Source organism: Leguminivora glycinivorella, chromosome Z, assembly GCF_023078275.1.
Source record: "Leguminivora glycinivorella isolate SPB_JAAS2020 chromosome Z, LegGlyc_1.1, whole genome shotgun sequence".
Classification (NCBI taxonomy): Eukaryota; Metazoa; Arthropoda; class Insecta; order Lepidoptera; family Tortricidae; genus Leguminivora; species Leguminivora glycinivorella.
The window spans coordinates 38,535,641-38,557,198 of NC_062998.1; the positions used below are offsets into that span (position 1 = coordinate 38,535,641).

Consider the following 21,558-nt stretch of genomic DNA (forward strand, 5'->3'; position numbering starts at 1 on the left):
TATTTGAAATAGGTACATAATACATTCACTTAATTATTTGTTTAGAATTTTATAAGAATTTACCTCTGTAACTTGGACTTCAATGATAATTAATTTCCATAATTTATTAAGTGATTATTAGTCTATCTTTAAATTACACGCTTGGTTCTTTGTGTGTAGGCGAGTTTAAGGGTATCCTTTTTTTTTAAGTAATTAAAACTAAATTCGTATCCAAATAACATTAAAATTGTAAATCAAACAGTAACTTTTATAATAAGTATAAAAGTTTAAAACGTAATGACGTTCGAGTCTTATATTTCATTTAAAGACAAGGCTTGACTATTATTTTTAAAGAATACGATTTAATAATAACTATATATAAAATGTTTGCGAATCACTTTATTTATCACCTCTATAACTGACATATCCTCTATTCTAACCTCTATTAGTGATACTGATACCCCTCTGTAAATGTGACATACATTTTATTATACCTGTCTAACTGAGACCCTGGATAATTGGAATTCCTCTTTGTGTGAGAAAAATTGTCTCGCCCCTTGAAGTCTCACTTATCCAGGTTTCACTGTATACAGAGTATACCTACTTTTGATATAAAATTTACCGATAATGATAAAGTCACTTCTTTTAAAAAATCTCGTATCTCACGCTGCTTCTCAAAGTTAAAACGCAGTAAGTCTATCTATATGCATTCTATACATACTTACTACAATTTTCTTTTCATTGACAGACGAAGATACAAGTTTTTTTAAAAGTAGTGACGATATACTGATTTAGTATTTAAAAAGATATACCCATTACCTATATTTTTTTATAATTTTCATGGAGTCCGAAAACAATTGTCTATTACATAAAATTGAAACGGTTATTAAATACTTAAATTTCCATTATTAATACATAAAATTAACTTTTCACAAATAGAAAAAACTCATCTTAACATAAAGTTTAAGAAAAATGAACACTAATTTAATTTGTTATTTATTAAACCGGTACATGGCGATAAGTATACTACTGGCGTGACTTTATTTATTATCATAAAACATTTACTATTCATGAACAAAGCTCTAATTAATAGTTATTTTAAGTTAGCTAAGTTATTTATTATGATTATCACAGCTAGGTACACACAAAACAATTTAAATATTTAATATTAAGGTGCATTGGGCAATTCATCACAGAAATGCTCGGGTAATTTCGAAAGGGGAATCTTGATATGATGGAAATTATGGTGATTATTATGTGTCTTTCGAAATCATCCCAATGCACCTTATCCTTTACGTATGCAATTCATACACGGAGATATTACAGAGTTACGATATTAATTTCCACAAAACCTTAAAGTAAATAAGTAGGTAAATACTTTAAGGTAACCTACCTAGAAGTTTTTTTACTACTTATTTGGAATAGATGACTAAAATGTGATGTACGTCTACCTACGTATTTATTTTCAACTTAAATCATGCACGATAAACATCATCCTAGTTTTTGTGGAAGGTAAGGTCAGCCACTTGCTGTCGATGACATTCTATGGCCTCTACCTACTCTGCTAGCGATTGCTCGTTTCGCCGCCGTTGAATTGAATGCAGAGGTACTTATTTACTTGTACTCAAATGTTCTCATGGTACCGGCTAGCTTTGCGTGATCACATTGAAGATTGGAAAAGTCTGTTTGTATTTATAGTTTTATTTTAATCGCAAAAAACGATTCATAAATATAGGTACTAAATAAAACACGATTTTTTATTAAATAATTCTTAAATTGAATAAACAACGTTTTTATAATTGTTTAAGTCTCTTATTTTATTAAACATCGTACACTTGGTTCATGTTGAAGCTGGTGCTTGCTGTCGGCGCTGATGTTTTGTTTATGGACTTGCCCCGAGTTACTGCCCGGAGTTTCTCTTGTAACTTAGCGGTCATAGAATGCATGGTGTTGGTCCTGGGTATTGTCTGCAAATGGAGTACCTAATTGTAACATAAGTAGTCAAGGGATAAAGCAGCTAGGTCAGGTCATGGTCTTTCGCAATATTATCTTACATAGTAGTAGAGGAGTGGAATGAGAATTTGTATGGGAGGGGTCATAATAATTCCCACAGAACCGAAGTTTGGTTTTTTTAGTTCTTTGTGTGTGTCTTTTTGACATACTAAAAATATAGTAAAATATATTTATGCAAAATTAGTTTTTTCGACCGCCAAAAGTTGTATGAAAAATTACTATGGAAAAAAAATCCTAAAATTTAAAAATCGTCTCTGGTATCAACTCATGGGGAATTAAGCGGCAAAAACTTTTATAGCGTTGATGTTTAGCAAAAATATAAATATTTTTCAGTATTTCGGTAAAATAAAAAATGATAAAAATCATAAATTTGATGAAAGGAAGTAATTAAAACATAAATTTCAGCAATTGAATTTTTTCATAGGTACCACACCATGGTAAATACGGGTACGATCCGCTTGATGATAAGCAGTCACAGTAGCCTATGACGCCTGCCACTCTAGAGCCGCCACATGCACGTTGCTGGCCTTTTAGGGTACCTTTACACTAGAGATGCGCTACGTGATAGTGTTTCATATCCACCAATCATGTTCACTGTTCACAAAGCGTAGCGCTAGTGGGAACGGGTTCGACTAAGCTGATTGTGGATATCAGACGCATCCATAATACATATCTGGTGGAAAGGCACCCTTAACAGTCCTCAGCTAGCTCGCAGACTAAGGAGCGTCCGCGGGAGAAAAATCCTCCTATTGCGATAACCGTATTTACTCGTACCATAAACTTGTTCAATGTAAGTACATAAATTGTCGCATCCCAAACAAAAACTGTCCATAAAGCATTATATCGAACACGAGAGAAAACCAAAACCTAATAATCATTGGTTTTCTTAGTCATAATTGTCATAAATCTGCGCATCCACACACCCTGGACCCGTATATGGTCGCACACTGCGGCTTCTTCTTCAATCTAGCGTTTTCCCGGCCTAGCGCCAGGGTCCGCTTTCCTGCCCAGTCTTCTCCACTTTACCCGGTCTTCAGCATTCTTAGACATGAGATTGTTCTCTTGCATGTCCGCTCCCACGACGTCCAGCCAGCGCTTCTTTGGGCTACCGGGGCCGCGTGACTTAGAGCCTTGGACAGCGAGATTAAGGCATCTGTTTTCGATGTAGGCTTAGGAGGATTTTTCTCCCGCGGACGCGCCTTATCTTGCGAGCTAGCTGAGGACTGTTAAGGGTGCCTTTCCACCGGAGATGTGTTATGGATGCGTTTAATATCCACAATCAGCTTAGTCGAACCCGTTCCTACTAGCGCTACGCTTTGTGAACAGTGAACATGATTGGTGGATATCAAACACTATCACGTAGCGCATCTCTAGTGGAAAGGTACCCTAACGGGCCAGCAACGCGCATGTGGAGGCTCTAGAGTGGCAGGCGTCATAGGCTACCGTGACTGCTTATCACCAGGCGGATCGTACCCGTATTTACCATGGTGTGGTACCTATGAAAAAATTACTTTGCTGAAATGTATGTTTTAATTACTTCCTTTCATCAAATTTATGATTTTTGTAATTTTTTATTTTACTAAAATAGTGAAAAATTGTTATATTCTTGCTAAACATCAACGCTATAAAAATTTTTGGCGCCTAATTCCCCATAAGTTGATACCAGAGACGATTTTTAAATTTTAGGATTTTTTTTTCATAGTAATTTTTCATACAAATTTTGGCGGTCGAAAAAACGCATTTTGCATAAATATATTTTACTATATTTTTAGTATGTTAAAAAGACACACACAAAGAACTAAAAAAACCAAACTTCGGTTCTGTGGTAATTATTATGACCCCCAAGGCTATATCTCCTCTACTATAGCTCTTTACACAAAGCGTAACTCACTCTATGTGCTTTAAACGTACCTATACAAGGCGAACATCCGTAGTGTTAGGTTCCTTCTAAGAATATTGGGTTGGCACAAAAGTAATGACACACTCTACAAAACTCTATACATTTCCTTTCTTAAGTTAATTGTTTTCGATAATATTCTAGTATGTTGTAGGACATTCTAGGTACTTCTAATGTGAGGGTATGTAAAGCCGCCCTCGTGATTGGTTTAGTTAGATTGAAATAAAATGGACGAGCGACAAGTTCGAACACTTTACTTATACGAGTACTTGTTAGGCCACAGTGCGCGGGCTGCGGCTGACAATATCAACACTGCATTGGGCGCTGGAAGTACAAGCCATGCCACGGTGTCCAGATGGTTTGACCGTTTTAAATCAGGAGACAGGAGCCTTGAAAGTCAGTCACGCTCAGGGCGACCACCTGCATTCAATGATGACGATTTACGCCGCGAACTACAGTCGAATCCTGATGCTATACTACTCGTGAATTAGCGGAAGCACTTAACTGCAGTCACCACGCTGTGGAATACCATCTGCATGAGCTTGGGTATCGAAAAGTTTTGGCTCGATGGTTACCGCACATCCTTACCGACGCCAGTCGTGCAGTCCGTGTCGCCATCTGTCAATCACTTTTGCTGCGACCCCGACGTAAAGAGTTTTTGACTGATCTGGTTACGGGAGATGAATCATGGATTTATTATGAGAACGATACACGTCGTGCTTTTTGGCTGCCTCGAGAAGAAACGCCACCAACTCAACCGAAGCTGAGTCAAAAGAACCGCTTAAAAGTTTTGCTTTGTTGTTTCTGGGACTCGCAAGGCATGCTGTTTCATGAACTATTACACAACTCTAACAAATATTCAACACAGCTCACCGAACTATCTTCTGCTATCAAGAAAAAACGACGAAGACGAGCCACTGTAATTTTACTACATGATAACGCTCGACCTCATGTCGCATCTACCGTTCGCCAACAGCTGCAGAACTTGGGCTGGGAGACGATACCCCACCCACCTTATTCTCCAGACCTCGCACCATCAGACTTTCATTTGTTTAGAGCCCTGAAACGACATTTGCGGGGTAAACAATTCAATGATTTCCATGATGTACAGGTGGAGTTGAACAACTTTTTCGAGGCACAGCCATCAGAGTTCTGGGCGAAAGGCATCCAAACTTTGCCGGATCGTTGGCAAGAAGTCATAGATGCTAATGGTGATTACATCATCGACTAAGCTTTTTGTATTGTAATAATAATAAAAAATATAAAACGTAAACCAAGTGTCTCATTACTTTTGTGCCAACCCAATATTTAAGTACCATTATTTAAATGAAAAAATACGTATATACTATTGTACGGAACCCTCTGAACGCAAGTCCTACTTAGAACACATATTCGGACATTTACACGCAAAAGTGATAATTAATGTTTCTTGGTTTGTCTTCTAACAAACGAATGTCACGTACTTACCTACCCATATTAACCGTTTTCGGTCGTCGTTCTTCGCAAATCGGGATATTTTGAGTGCACACAGATGTTCGTGTCTCAATTCTTAGTCGCAGTATATATGGTCGTCGTTTAGCCGAGGCTACCCAAATGGGGACGATTTGTAACAGGCACAATTGGTCACAGAATTGTGCACTACCCGTGCACAAATTGTTACAGTTTGGCGACTGTTCCCAAAACCATTCGTTCATTTCATTCTTTTCAAATGGCGAACTGTTAGGAACGTCAGAATGAAAAATAAATAAAACTATATGACATTAAAACGTAATGGCGTACTTAAGAATTTGCAAATGGTAAATATTAAATATTTGCATTTGTATTATTATGTGGGTTAGTTACCATGGGCAATAGAACTGCTCGTGCAGCTCGAGTGATTTCATAAAATAAGTCTAAATTTATCAACGCGCCATCAATTTACCTCAGTTTAACGGGTTTAACCAGCAATAATATTATTTACTACTCAGTGTTTGTGTACATAAATAATTCATTGTTGAATTTTTCGTGCTCCGGTGCATACATGAATACTATACTGAAATAATAAAAATAATGCTAAGAAAACTAATAAAGTTGTTAAAATATGGATTAAGGCTGGGAAATATTCCTGTTAAAAACTGTCGAAAATTGGTCGCAAAATGGTCCTAGAGTACACGCGTGACCGAAAGCAGTGAATACGTTGTTGGATTTACAAAATGGCTTCTTCTGACAGTAACATTGACATTTTGTTACTGTAATGAGTGCGTACGGCGACTAACAAAGTGTAGCTAGAAACCGCCTGACAATGACATTGACAGCCACAAATTCGTACACATTTTAATACCGTCATGTGTGCATAGAGCGACTAACAAAGTGATCTAAGAAACCATTCTGACACTGACATTAACAGTCAAAATTTGTACACATTTTATTACCGTAATGCGTGCAATGTGCATACGTAGACTATATTTTGTTATTGTATCACGACCGCGCATTGTGTGCACGACATTACCACGCGTTATGTCACATTTGACATTTAGTGACTAATTTGAAGATTTTGCGACCGAAATGGTTGTATGGGTTGGTATGTTCGTGCATACATACATACCTAGGTACTTAATTAAACATATATGTATAAACTAAGAAATTTAAGAGTTAAGAAATTATTTTTTGCAATACCCTAGTAGGGTTATGTTACCCATGTTACCATTTAATGTAAAATTTCATGTGTAAATAAATAAATATCTCTACTTATCTCTAAATGAATTTTAATTTTTTAAAGTATTTTAGTGTAACAACGCTAGGCTAGGTTAGAAGAAGATTTTAGTGTAAAAGCACTAATAAATAAATTGAATCTACTTGCTCAACTTTATATTTCATTATGGGGAAAAGAAATTATGTACCCAACGCCTAAGTAAGTATATCTAGGTACCGATGTACGTTATTTGGTTTCGACACGCACGTGCACCCGTTAGTAATAACATCGTTGATTATTATGATCCTACAGTAACTTATTATTGAATGAATTCCCTAAAAAAAGTAAATAGGTATTTTTATTTTTAGTAAGCATGTTTTCAAATTCGTTGTCTTATGACTCTTTAATGAGGAGGATTCGTTCTCGCTATATATAAATGGTAATTGGATTTGTGACTGAAAAGCGAACTCAGTCGCATCATACGGGTTCCTATTTCACCTTCCATATAAAATATTCTTAAAAAAAACTATAAATTAGGGTGTTTAAAAGATAAGTAAGTACTTCACGGTCAGTAAAGTTCTCCTGGTTTAATTGTTGCAACTTGTGTTTAGTTAGCACATCGGAGTAGTCACACGATGATGATTCTGAAGACACCTAGAAAGAATGAAAACAGTTCAGGAAAACACCAAAGCATATGCTAATTGAGGAAAATTGACCGTCGAATTGACTTCAAGGAATTGATAACTCTTCTTTTTATAAGAGTTTTGCAGTACGCACAAGATATTTATAAGTAGGTACACGGTCATAATATTCACTTTACTCATTTAGACCGGAATATAGCGAAATAGAGCAGGCTCCAAGGGGATGTTCGTTTGCAAAAATAGCGCACCTCATTCTGACTTCAGATATATATTTTCTAGATCCCGGACATCATATAAACACATGTTGCCAACCAGTTTTGTGGTCCCCTTCCCCGCACCCCGGCAATCAAAAATCGCATACAAAGAAAAAAAAAATTTCATCAAACCATGCCGTGTGGGGTATCAAATGAAAGGGCTTACTGAGTAGTTCACGAATATATAGCATACTATAACATTTATTACACTTCCTCTAAGAATTTTTTTGAAAGTTTACTAATATGCTCGATTTTCGAGTTAACTTTAAACCACTATTGCTTGAGAAGTTATGAATATATTTTAATCGTTATTATTTTAAATAACTAACAATAGTCCATTGTTTGCGAACCAATAGTTCGTACAGTAAAAATAGCTAGCAATAGTTCGATGTTTCAATATGGTTCTTAAAATTCGGTTTCTGAGTGGAATTTCATTGCGGGACAATAAAATTGACAGATTAAAGTGGGAGGAAGAAAGCAGGAGTAGAAAAAATAATCTAACGTTTGGCCACGAGAAAAATATCGAAACTCGCCATCTTTGATTGCTCCCCTCGCTCCCCCATGCAACTTTTTGACTGTATTAACTATTATTTTGTATACAATGGACTATTGTTAGTTATTTAAAATAATAATGATTAAAATAGATTCATAACTTCTCAAGCAATAGTGGTTTAAAGTTAACTCGAAAATCGAGCATTTCAGTAAATTTTCAAAAAAATTCTTAGAGGAAGTGTAATAAATGTTATAGTATGCTATATATTCGTGAACTACTCAGTAAGCCCTTTCATTTGATACCCCACACGGCATGGTTTGATGAAAAATTTTTTTTTCTTAGTATGCGATTTTTGTTTGCCGGGGTGCGGGGAAGGGGACCACAAAACTGGTTGGCAACATGTTTTATATGATGTCCGGGATCTAGAAAATATATATCTGAAGTCAGAATGAGGTGCGCTATTTTTGCAAACGAACATCCCCTTGGAGCCTGCTCTAAAATATAGAATTAAGGTCAGTGCGGGTAAGACCGGCATAGTTTATTTGAATTAAAGTTTGAGTGGATAAAACTCTATAATTAATGTAGTCTGGCGTTATGCGCATGGTCCTATGGGATAGCAAATATTATATTTTACAAAGCTTTTACATTTTGGTGAATTAAGGTACTTTTAAGTGATAAAAATCACATTTTTTAAGGCTCGGCGGGTTGACCGTCCTCCCGCGATGAGCACGGAAAGACCGTCTAGTGCTTGTTGTCGCGTAATTTCATATAAGACTAGGTTCCAAAATCATGATCATTGTTATTTTACGTAATAACAGAGCAGAATGTGCTAGATAATTAATAAAATAACGTTAAAATTTTGAACATATAAGCATTTTTCTATTTATAAGGCAAGACCGGCATATGTCCCGTAGATGGGGTTCATAACCTTTTCTTTTCAGGTCCAGATATTGCATAATACTGTTTTTCCAACGAACACCTGCGAATCCAATGTAGTCACGATAATTGACCCATGACACCCTGACCCATGACCCGTTGACCCATGACAACTTTTAGGTCAAAGTGACAGTCAGCAATGTCAGATTTCCAATTGGTCATTAATTTTGAAGTCAGCACCCCCAAAACCCTATTTGACGACACCCATGACCACTTTTGTGTCAAGTGACAGGCAGCAATGTCAGATTCCAGATTGGTTATTAATTTTGGAATCAGCACCCCCGAGAACCTATTTGACCACACCCATGACCACTTTTATGTCAAAGTGACAGTCAGCAATGTCAATTAACGGTCGGGTAGCCGTAAAATAGTCGGTCTAAACCGTTTTAAAGGGTACCCATACGGTCCCTGTTGGGTAACGCTGATCATAAAAATAATGACTAACTTGAAATCCTACTCTCTTTGGAAATATTTGTCGTCGCATGTTGCACAATCTACATAATTATACTTAAACAAAAATAATAAAAAACGGGTAGAACTTACGATAATTCTACCAACTTAAATACGATGATGAATAATGCAGTGTAGGCTTACTTCTCTTCACCTCTTATCATTCTTCACAACTATGTCACATATATTTTTTTTTACTTAATACTTTCGAATGATTTTTGTAACACCATACGAATCATTATCAAAACTGTATTTCGAAGTTAAAATAAAAAATGGTACAACTATCATAAGCCAAAAACGTACTTATATATTGATATTGTTTACACTCGACTTATTTCCAATAAAGCCTAAAAAAGGTTGGCAACTTCTTGTTTATCATATGCCGGTCTTGCCTTTCTCTTTTATGCCGGACTTTCTGAGTAGGCACAATTTCTAAGTTACATATTTCAGAACATAAAACTAGAAATTGAGCGCGTTTTCAGTAGATTAATAGTACTAGTCAGAAAGAACGGTTATTAAATGACTACGTTACATACACAATATACAAATATTCCGACTGCTTCTATTTTATTTTAATTTTTTGCGGAACCATGTTGAACTCGATGTTCGAGTTCGAAACACGAATCAAGTTTTATGTTAACTAGTGTTCGTCCTAGAGATAGGTATTGAAGGTCAGTGGATTAAGGGCGAAAAACTGGTATACCTCCGGAGGTCTGAGAGGCGTAGATATATAAACACAAAAGTTATAGTCAATAGACGGTCTTTCCGGGTAGACGGTCTTCCCCACACTGACCTTATACCGTAATTCACTTTTTTTATTTTTCGTTAAGCTCCCGATGTTTTGTCGCAGTTATCATCATGAATCGTGGTCACGAGTAACATAATAATATATTTAAAGTCACATACAGGTCGAACGCGATTGATTATAATAACATTATTTTACCTTTTTAACCGTCGCCTCATATCTCTCAAGAAGGACGGTTATCAAGTCGTATGTATGTTTTTTTTTTATGTTTGTTCCTCGATATCTCCGTCGTTACTGGACCGATTTTGAAATTTTTTTTTTTTTTTTTTTGACTGAATGTATATGCATACAGATTGGTCCCATTTCTATCAGAACCCAGTTCTGATGATGGGATCCTGGAGAAACCGAGGGAACTCCTCGAATCTGAAAGGCATACATATGGTGATTTTTGTGTTTTTAAAGGAACAGCATGTATTTAGGTACGGAACAGTGACATTTGGTGCAGTGGAGCTGCTGATGATGGCCAGAACGGAACTCTTCAAATCTGAACGGCACGCTTATAGTGACTTTGGTATTTTTATAAGAACAGCATGCGCTTTCGTCCAGAACAGTGACATTTGGTTCAGTGGAATTGCTGATGATAGTCAGAACCGAACTCCTCAAATCTGAACGGCACGCTTATAGTGACTTTGGTATTTTTATAAGAACAGCATGCACTTTCGTCCAGAACAGTGACATTTGGTGCAGTGGAACTGCTGATGATGGCCAGAACCAAACTCCTCAAATCTGAACGGCACGCTTATAGTGACTTTGCCATTTTTATAAGAACAGCATGCGCTTACGTCTAGAACAGTGACATTTGGTACAGTGGAACTGCTGATGATGGTCAGAACCGAACTCCTCAAATCTGAATGGCACGCTTATAGTGACTTTGGTATTTTTATAAGAACAGCATGCACTTACGTCCATAACAGTGACATTTGGTGCAGTGGAACTGCTGATGATAGTCAGAACCGAACTCCTCAAATCTGAACGGCACACTCATAGTGACTTTAGTATTTTTGTAAGAAAAGCATGCATTTAAGTTCAGAACAGTGACATTTTTTTAAGTTATGTTTGTTAAGCATATTGAGTTTTCAAGTCAAAGTTTGTCAAGCTTCGATTTCTTATAATATAATCGGATTCATGAGGAATTGAGGAAACTCCTCAAACCTTAACGGTATCAAATAATTAATGTATTAAAAGAAGCTTTTAAAAATACCTACACATTTCTACATAATCCAACATTCGCAAGTAGCTTTCACCAGAACCCCAAAGGCGGCGGTTTTTTTTTCTTAAAAATTATTTATATAAATGTTCGGGGTAGACAAATAAATATTATCTACCCGCTTTTAGTTAATGTTTATTTCCCACCGCACGACATCAACACTCACAACATCCGCGCACTGGTCCGAAGATAGATCTTTTGGTTTGAACATTTGAATCACTGGTCCCCATGTGGGCGATAATCTATACCTACCCGTCTTCCCTGTTAAAGTTTTTAGGATATTTTTTAACTTCGATCGCCTCCCTCACAATCCGGGGATAATACTTAGTGTCGCTCGGTGGAAAGAACTTTGGGTTTGTGTAGCTCAATCCAGTGATTCGTTTCCATAGTAAGCAAGTGCTCGGCGATTCCAGATTTGTGTATATGGCGATTTTTAACTGCCGCAATGTGTTCCTTCACCCTATCTTGAACGCTGCGCTTTGTTTGGCCAATATACGCACTTCCACAACTGCAATCTATCTTGTAGACACCAGGATTTTGGTACGACATGACATCCTTAGGACCTGTATGTGACTTTAAATATGTGTACAAAGCGCGAGAACTTAAAGTGTTATACGAGTAACATAACATGACTTTTACTTACATGCCCAAAAACTCATCCTCCTTTCGTTATCCCGGAACTTGCCATGGGTCGTGTCGTGGGAGCCTGGGGTCCGCTTTGACAACTAATACCTATACCTAATTAACTACGTAGGTATGTATACCTACCGGCACTAGCGAGGTCCGCTGAACTCTGTGAATGTCGCGAGAGCACGCATTCGGGGATGTGAATACTGGATCTACACGAAGTCTATTGTCTTCATTAGCATTAAATACAAAGAAGGAGTTGGCCAGGGGTGGTAGAAATTTGGTGAGGACGTGCCAGGCCGCTAGCGCGGCGCAGAGTAGGGCGCCGGTCACTGCGAATACCGGGGCGAAGCCAAGCTTTTCCACCGGTAGACCACACTCGGCCTTGCGCTCATCGAACCTGAAATACTCATTTTCCATTAGCAACTGACAACTTAAGACTACTACTCGTTTGCCACACGTGGACGTGAGTATCTTACAAATCTTATGGAACGTCAAATATTAATGCTCGCGGCAGCCGTTAAAACTAATTTGACTCCGTACAAAAACAAGACAGCACCAGTCGTGCATCTAGCAATTAATATTATACTTACATATTAGAGTCAAATAGCTGGGCGTTTTCCAAAATAAATCTCGAAAATCGAATTTCACCAGATCTGGACGTGTCTGGCTGGGCTCATTCTTCTCAGAATCACGAGCTGATTCGATCCTGACGATAAAAAAAATGTGTCCTAATTTTTTTTCCTTTTACGTAACGATTTTAGTATGAACTTAGTACAAGCGTGGCGTATTGGAAACTCGAATTTTGCATGGAAAATTTGGGACACATTTTTTTATCATCGGGATCGAATCAGCTCGTGAATCTGAGAAGAATGAGCCCAAACACGTCCAGATCTGGTGAAATTCGATATTCGAGATTTAATTTGGAAAACGCCCATCTCCTAATGAAATCCTGCTAATGTATAAAGCGAATAAATTAATAAAAGGAGCTGGCCAGAGTGTGTTCGTAATTAATATGTACAATAAACTAAGCGCCAGTTGCATCAACTACATTTGACAGACACATCATCGTCACGCAGCAGACGTCTATGGAACTTCCCATACAAATAAATTTAACGAACGCTTTAAGGGTTACAGTTACAGACGGTTTGATTGATGCCTTTAGTGTTTTGTTACCATCACGTACAAAAAACTATTTTTCGGTATCCGTGTAATAATGATCGCAAGAACTTAAGGCTCTAAAGCAAAAACTTGCATACAAAGGTAAAAAATATTACTTATGCTGTCTAATGTAACTAACTCCGGTATGTTACTGTGGAGTTTAATACTTATTAAAAGTAGTTCTTTATTTGCATCATATACATTTTACAATAGGTACATGGACCCTGAAAGGGTATAGCAAAAATTGGTACTTAGTGACATAACCAACTAGGTATATTATAAACGAAAGGATATTAATACATAATAATACATGTTAGGTGTACTATAAAAGTTAACATATTAATTATACAAGTCATATCATATAGACATAGTATCATCTTCCATAAATTCAGTTATTGTGTAGTAGCATTTATCTATCAGCATTGTTTTTAAGTTGTTTATGAACTTTGAGTCAGACTGTACAGTTTTTAAAGAGGTGGCGTGTTGTAGGTAGGTACATATAACATAAGCTAAGTATTTAATAATCTTTTCTCAAACATGCAATGCAATGGTGTCATTACGTTCGTTATAAAAGGCTTCAAAGTAAGTACCTATCACGTTTCTGAATTCTGTCAGTGCACTTTGAAAGAGTCGAAATAACTGTAAAGGATTTTCATAGTTCGTTTCTTTATGTTATGTTTTCTATTATTTATAGGTAAGGTCAGTACTAGGGCTCTGGATACACGTGATTCACGCCGAACCGTAGCTACGTGATCTTAACACCGGCGGTACTAAGATCACGAATTTCACGAACACGGCAAGGTACGTACCTCGTACGCACGTACGTACGTACTTGCCTTAGCGCCCGGATTCACGTGACACGCCGCGGGCCGTGACACGCCGCCGCCCGAACTAAGTTCGTGTGCAGAGTACTTATCGTACGTTTTGTAGATTTAACTCGCCCGGGAGAAACCCAAATCATGACTATTATTGAATTATCACTTAATACCTATACTTAATACTGGACGAAATTTTTTTTACATATGAATTAAACTTATATTTATGTTTTGCTTCGATTTTTATACAATACATATAACTAGCGGCCCTCCCCGGCTACGCACGGGGATTATGATAAAAATTGTTATAATAAGTTATCCGTAAAAGATAGACATATGCCATCGCGGACTTTTTTGTAGACCTATTAGAGAGACACAATTTTCCAATACATTATTTTGATATAGCTCAAACGGTTTCGGCAGCGTTTTCGATTAAAGCTCTCAGCCAGCGGGATTTTGTCCAACTCGATTAGAAAATATCGTCATATTTCAACCAATTCAAACAAAACTTTAACAAATTATATACCTGAACTTTCCTCAAGAATTACTCTATTCATAAGTGAAAACCATATGAAAACCCGTTCAGTTTTTGAGTTTATCACGAACACACAGACAGACGCGGCTCCCCGGGAGTTTATTTTATAAGAGAAGATTAAGTGATTTACGGCGTTATTCTGTTTCCGATTTTATTGAAATTAAAACTAGCAAACTGTCCGATGCCTTACACTATCTATATACCTGTATGGTAAATGTCAACCTGTGTTACGTTACGTCTTAATATTGTTTATTTTTTGACATGTGCCGTCAGAATCCTCAAATACTTGACACTAACTTAAAACTGTATGTGGTGACCGTTTAGTATAGTATGGAGTAACTATTGTCCCAGAGCTGTAAGAAGTGTAAGAACCTCTTTTTCACACATGACAGCGTCCACAAAACGTAAAATCCTGTAATAATGGTTAAAAAAATCAAGTACTTAAAATAGTATTTTATACAATCGCGATATAATACAAAGCTTTTCAGTCGAGTACCATGTTTAGGCCACGAAGCTTTGCTGAGTGGCCTAACAGTACGGTACGAGAGTGAAAAACTTAATTATATCACTATTGTATACAATACTTTTTCTACGAGTCATCATCTTCATCATCAATGGACGGAAATATCATCATTCATGCAAGTTTAAATTAATGTTAATAGCGTCGTTCACCGTTGTATCAACATCGAATTACCTAGTAACCAATTATTTGTAACAACCGTCTCTGATTGGCCGATAACGCCACAAATAAAAAAAATGTATTTCAGATGCAGAAAAATTTGCCAGGTATCGCAAATTAGTATATAAGTTGTATGTTGTTCTATTTTTGAAATTATTACAGTTAACTTAAAGTCAACTATAATGAGATTAAGTACATATATTATTATAGTTGAGTCGGAACTGCCATAGAGTATCCAACACTGAAAAGTTAGCACTTATAGTTTAGTCTGTGGTGTCCTAATTGACAGATTACAATCGACGAGTAGAAAAATAATATTTCCCTTACTTTAAACATAATCTAAAACATGTTACATTTTTGCGGATCTTCGTTAGTAAGTATTTTACGATATTAATTTATAACGCAAGATTTACTTATTAAACCATTTATCATTAATTTTTATTTTTAAACTAGTGCTGTGGCAGAGTGTAATTTCGATTCAAATGACATTTCAGTAAGTTGATAGAAATCGTATATTTGTTTAAGCGCCTCCTTGTCCATAGGGCCTAATCGATTCAACCAATTCGAAATTAATCGTTAGATTTGGCAAACGATACGCCTTAGCCACATCGCAACATATGTACTTCAAAACAAATGTGTCAAAAATGTGAACTTACGGATCCGGGACAATAGTTCTGATGAAATTCAGCAACACGACGCTTAGCCATATATTTCTGGTCAAGCATTATTATGTTATTCTTAAGGTTTTCACATTTATTCTTTCATTTATTATGTATGAAAATGAAAACCTACCAAGTGGCTTTAATTAATTAATATTTAAGCTTGCTCTTATGTAAGCATATAACGTAATCTTAAATGTAAACAAGACAAACAGGAGTGTAGGTGAACAAAAGAGCAAGTTTATGATGACTATTATACTCCAGGCAAAAAATATGCACACATGTGCGCGGGGCCACGGCTAAGACAAAAAAAATGACAGCTGCAGTTCTTATCAGTTTCGGTACATTAAATAATACTTTTAGATAGTATATTCCTTTATAGCACTGTATTGTTTGACGAACGAGCTCAGCTATCTTACTGTGGTGGTATTTTGCAAATAATAAGCGCAGTTCCACCACGTGGTAATAAAGACAGTAAAATTTACGAGCAGCCTTTGTACGTGAAGCTGAGTGAAGTGAGCGATGTGTTATTTTTACATTTTAGGATTTTTTATTTAATCTGGATGAGGCAGTTTAGAATTTTAGTTTATTTCAATTAGTCACTTGTAAGATCCCAGTTGATCAACACTTGAAGGCCTTGACATTTTACTTTAGCGGTGAATTTAAAAGTTATTGTCTTATTGTTTTGTTAATTTTTTGTATTGTTACTGTTAATGTTTGAAACTCTTAACAACGAAGAAAAGTTTGATGTGGAGATATGCCACCAGAGTCGGAGATTCAACTTTATGTAGTCTCTGCAAGGATCGGACAAACAATGAGTTTCCGTGTCGTCATGGTACTACAGGATCTATCGCGAGGCATTTGACGTCAGTTCATTTGAAATCTGCTGTTACTGTTACGACATCAAACGAGTAAGTCAATTTTTTAAATAGGTGTAATCCATAATAAGTAAATGAAAGCAGCAAAGGTCTAAGTTTAAATACCATGAAAAAATAATTTTAAAGTTATTGCATGTAAATAGTATAACGAAGCTCACTTTATTAAGCAGTGCCTATTTATTATTTTTGAAACAATATATCAGTCATAAAACAGTGTTTACATCTTAATAAAATGATAATCCTGCGCCTTGAACCCTCTTAAAGTAGACTTTTTTTACTACCATCAATCTTATTACTATATAACGTAATTACACTAATTACCTAATTAAATAGTGGCTATAACAGTTAAGTAAGTTCGCGTAAAATGTATAACATAATTATTAACTAGGTATGTGTTAAAATTACGTTTCCGTGGATGTCATCCTATCGTCACATTCTTAATTTTTATACTAAATTGACAAATGTTTTACTCCTTGCATCAATAATTGAATGGTACCGTGAATACTTATCTTCCTATTAAATCTTATTAATCAGAGGGTAACTAGAGAGTTTTTGTCAACGAACATTGCAGACACATAATAAGCAGATTCAAGGGTATCACGGTGCACGGTTAAGCCCATATTACCACGTTAACGCATGGTATTTTTCAACCACAACCACTCAACAGATAAGCTTAACAAAGGATAAGGTATAGTCATGGTATAGTGCCATTTTAATAAACATAAAAGTAATATTTTAGTGAAAGTATAAGCATTTTTTGAATTTGTACTCGAAGCGTCGGTTGTAGCGTAGAGACAATGCTAACAGTGGTTATTTAATAATAAGTCGAATTTAGAATTATAACTGTTGAAAACCTTTGGATAGAGTAAAAAACTCAAATGACTGGAAGGAAACTTTATCTGAAACGGTTACCAAATCTAGCAGTTACCCTTACAAAAGGTTACCTACCCATATCGTTGGTATTTTTATAACCACTTCTAAATTAAGCCTATCGGAAACCCCGGATCGTTTATTTGGTTATATTTATTTATTACTTACATATTAATATTTGAAAAACCGCAGTATTGAATATAAATTTTAATTCAAAAGTAATTAAGATATAATCTCACGATACCTACATTTTTATTCATAACTTATAGAGACTGCATCCGATCTTATCTTCTCTCATGAAACGCCGCTGGCGGACCGAACGGGCGTGTCACGTGAATTCGTACGTACGTACGGACGGATCTACGAACGTACGTACCCTAATTTCACGTGATTTATTTTCACGTGACGAACGAACCAGAAATCCGTTGCCGTGTATCACGGCAACGTGCGTACGGCTACGTGTTCACGATACACGGTCACGACCGGGAGCCCTAGTCAGTACGCGCAAGGCATACTTTACTTAGTACTAGACGGGAAGAACGATTATTAAATTACTACGTTACAAACATAACTAATGCACAAATATTCCGACTGCTTCTACTTATTACATTTAAATTTTTTGCGGAACCATCTTGAACGAGTTCGAAACACGAATCAAGTTTATTGTTAACTAGTGTTCGTCCTAGGGATATCTACTTATTGAAGACCAATGGATTAAGGATGAAAAACTGGTGTACCTACCTTAATTTGTAGAGGTTAACAATGTTCATAACTATTCCAAATTTCAAATCGATAGCATTGTAGTTCTCGAGATATTTAGTAATGTGACAGACGGACAGACAGACAGACGGACAGAGCGGCGCCATAAGGGTTCCTTTTGTACCTTTTTGGTACGGAACCCTAAAAATGTAAAACAGCAATCTTTAGCTTGTTTATGGTTTTGAATCATCGGCAGGCAACCACTAACCAGTCAGCAACTCCACAGTTTTTGATTCCGTCACACACTACGCCGCTGGTAAAACAGTATCTATTGTGATTGTTTACACATAATGATTCATTTTTCCTGTAACACTCTTTATTGCGGCGTGAGAGCATTCGTGCTGCCGTAGCGGTTACCTGGTACATGTGAGCCTGAAATCATTAAGTCCTTAACACCATTCATCTATCTACTACTACTCTAGGTAGGTACATTTATTATGCTTGATGGAATACAATTATGTTACGTTGTTTTATCACAGGATGCCTCCGGTCTCCATCATCAAATAATGGACTAAGAGCCTGTAGCCACCGCACATATTTTTTATTTATTTATTTATTATAATAAAAACATAAAACATTAGATACATATACTTAAGTACTATGGGATAATAATATACGACGACGTTGAATGTCTGCCTGCATATTTGTAAGATCGGATCGAGAAAAACAACTAACTTTTCTTAAAATTTCAAGGCTGATTTATATGTAGGTATGTGATAAACAACATTTCGAGATCATTTCCGCCGGCCATTAGGTACTTTTACCAGATCCTTGAAATGTCTCTCTCTACTTACCTTATTTTCTCAAGCTACGGTCGGAGGAAATGCATTATAGGAATAACGATTATCAATTCGTAACAGTTTTTTTCTACCACATACCTACCTAATAACATAAAAATCAGTTTTAAAAATTTGAGGAAACTTAATGTTTTTAGGGTTCCGTACCAAAAAAATCAAAAAGGTACAAAATTACCCTTATGGTACCGCTCTGTCCGTCCGTCTGTCACATTTCTAAATATCTCGAGGACTAGGTACTTATGCTATCGATTTGAAATTTGTTTTCCCCTCCCTAGCTCGGAAACACGTGTTTTGTCCTTTAATAGCAGCGGGTAAAAACGCATTTTATCCACTAGTGGGTAAAGTAATTTGACCTTGAATATAGTCAAATTAACTGTTTTAAAATTGATAAAAGTAGGTAAATCTAGTAATAAAGATGATTTACCACCTGTGGAACTACTGGAATCAGTGATAAACGCATTTTTTGCGTTGTAGTTTCCTCGCTATAGTGAGGGGAAAAGTTTTGTGTTACACTCGGGTGCAAATGTATTTTACTTCTATTCTCGTGTGTTAAAAAACTCGCAAGTTCAGGATTCTATTCTCGAACCACTCGCTTCGCTCGTGGTTCAACTATAGAATCCTTTCACTTGCTCGTTTTTCAATTCCACACTCGGCGTTAAAATACAACTTTGCCCCCTTGTATAACAAATAACTATTATTTTTAACCTCTACAAATTGAAAGTATTATTATTTTTTAATTTATTAATATGAATGATAGAAAATGGCCAAAATGAAAGGGGGGCAAACTGTAAATGTCAAGTTATGCAGAGTTGCAGACATTAAATGTCGGTACATTCTCCCATGTCCTTTTTTTTTTTTTTTTTTTTTTATTATAAATGGGCTTACTCTTGACCACAGACTAGCCAAAGGCAAAGACGTGGCCTACGATGGAGTGAGCTCGCCCAGAAGATGCCTGTTCACTCTTGATTTGAAGGTTGCCGGGTTATATGAGCTCGGAAATATAGCCGCCGGCAAGGAATTCCACTCCTTGGCAGTGCGCATAAGAAAAGAAGAACTTTCCTCCTGTTCATCCTTGAAAACTAGGAAGGTTTGACGGCTCGGGCTCTTGCCCTAGCTAAATATAAGTTATATTTATATTTTACATTTAGGTACTTATGCTTATTGTTTCATCCGGAATACGCGCAGTAACTAGGTGAAGTTGAACTTGCTAGATTTGATCCATACAAATTACAAACACGTAGATCGTAGGTACATAGTCAGCACTGTCAGCAGCCTTGCGCCATAGAAACATTACTTATAAATGTAATGTCTTACGTACGTTACTAATGTTTGAAATGCTAATGCACTAGACTATTATTAGGTACGTTTATATATAAAATTTACGAACGTTCATATCTATATTAACACTGCTGTTACTCCAGAAGTGAAATTTGAATCTTTCCCGAACACTGGTAACAAAATAAGGTGACTTTTTGTTTTTTGCATCAATGGTGTCACATATTTTGTAGCATTTGTCATTTTCCTTGTACACCGTTAGCGCAGTTGGGTTTCGGTAGCAGCTGTAGTCTATATTATGTGGATAAAGAATGGATATTATTAAGTATACGTCAGAAGACTCCGCGAGTATTTCTACCTGACAATCGTAGTCCACTGGGTGTAGTGTATTGAACACCTGAAACAAAGTAATTCATGCATCTTAAAACACTGTGTTGTGTAGGTACATCATTGCACACTTTATAAGAAGTCAAATATGGAGTAATTATTCCGCGAACGATTAAATTACACGAACATTCTTAAAATTTCCGTAAAATAGGTACAGGAAATTTTCATGAGAAAATTCTTATGCATGTCGCCAATACAGATAATATGGTTAGTGTATTCGTTCCCGTCTATATCGTTAATTTTCGTTCTACACGAACTACTTTGACGCACTTATTTCAATCCCTATTGTATAAACAATATACCTATCCACATGAAAAATACATTCCACAAGTTTTATATTAGGCATTACAAATTTACTATAAGTACTATTTGCTATTCCGGATGTCTTGACGATAACTAGAGTATGTGGACGCAAACTAGCACCATAATCCTATTTACCTACCTAAGACATAAAATGTCCATAGTACTTACCAAAGTAATCGTATCGGATAATCCCATACCAAAAGACAAGTCGTACCTAAGTGAGCTAGAATAGGCGCAATTGTTAGATACGTCGTACGGGCGGTAAAGTATTAGTAGCCCAACACCGTTCACAGACAGAAACAAGCTCAGTAAGACAGTAAGACCAATAGCATACATAATCTACAAGTTATTTAAATGTAGTACATACACAAGGCTGTCAACCATTTTGGCAAATTACTTGAAAATACTACATGGTCGTGCACTGTACGTCATCTTTTTGGTCTCACGTAGGTAGGTTCAGCTAACGT

The 21,558-nt window shown here is 36.4% G+C and overlaps 2 protein-coding genes across 3 annotated transcripts in view; one reads left to right on the forward strand and one right to left on the reverse strand.

Moving 5' to 3' along the window:
* Positions 1-21,558, forward strand: part of LOC125241811 (facilitated trehalose transporter Tret1-like) — a 40,469-nt gene that overhangs the window by 640 nt on the left and 18,271 nt on the right. The gene's annotated exons all lie outside the window — the stretch shown is intronic.
* Positions 1,756-21,372, reverse strand: LOC125241814. The gene is made up of 6 exons (XM_048150457.1): positions 21,260-21,372; positions 20,514-20,798; positions 18,538-18,701; positions 12,115-12,373; positions 7,122-7,214; positions 1,756-1,946 (listed from the first exon to the last, which is right to left on the reverse strand). Exons 1-6 carry the CDS (start codon positions 21,284-21,286, stop codon positions 1,800-1,802), a joined length of 975 nt encoding a protein of 324 aa, XP_048006414.1. The 5' UTR covers positions 21,287-21,372; the 3' UTR covers positions 1,756-1,799.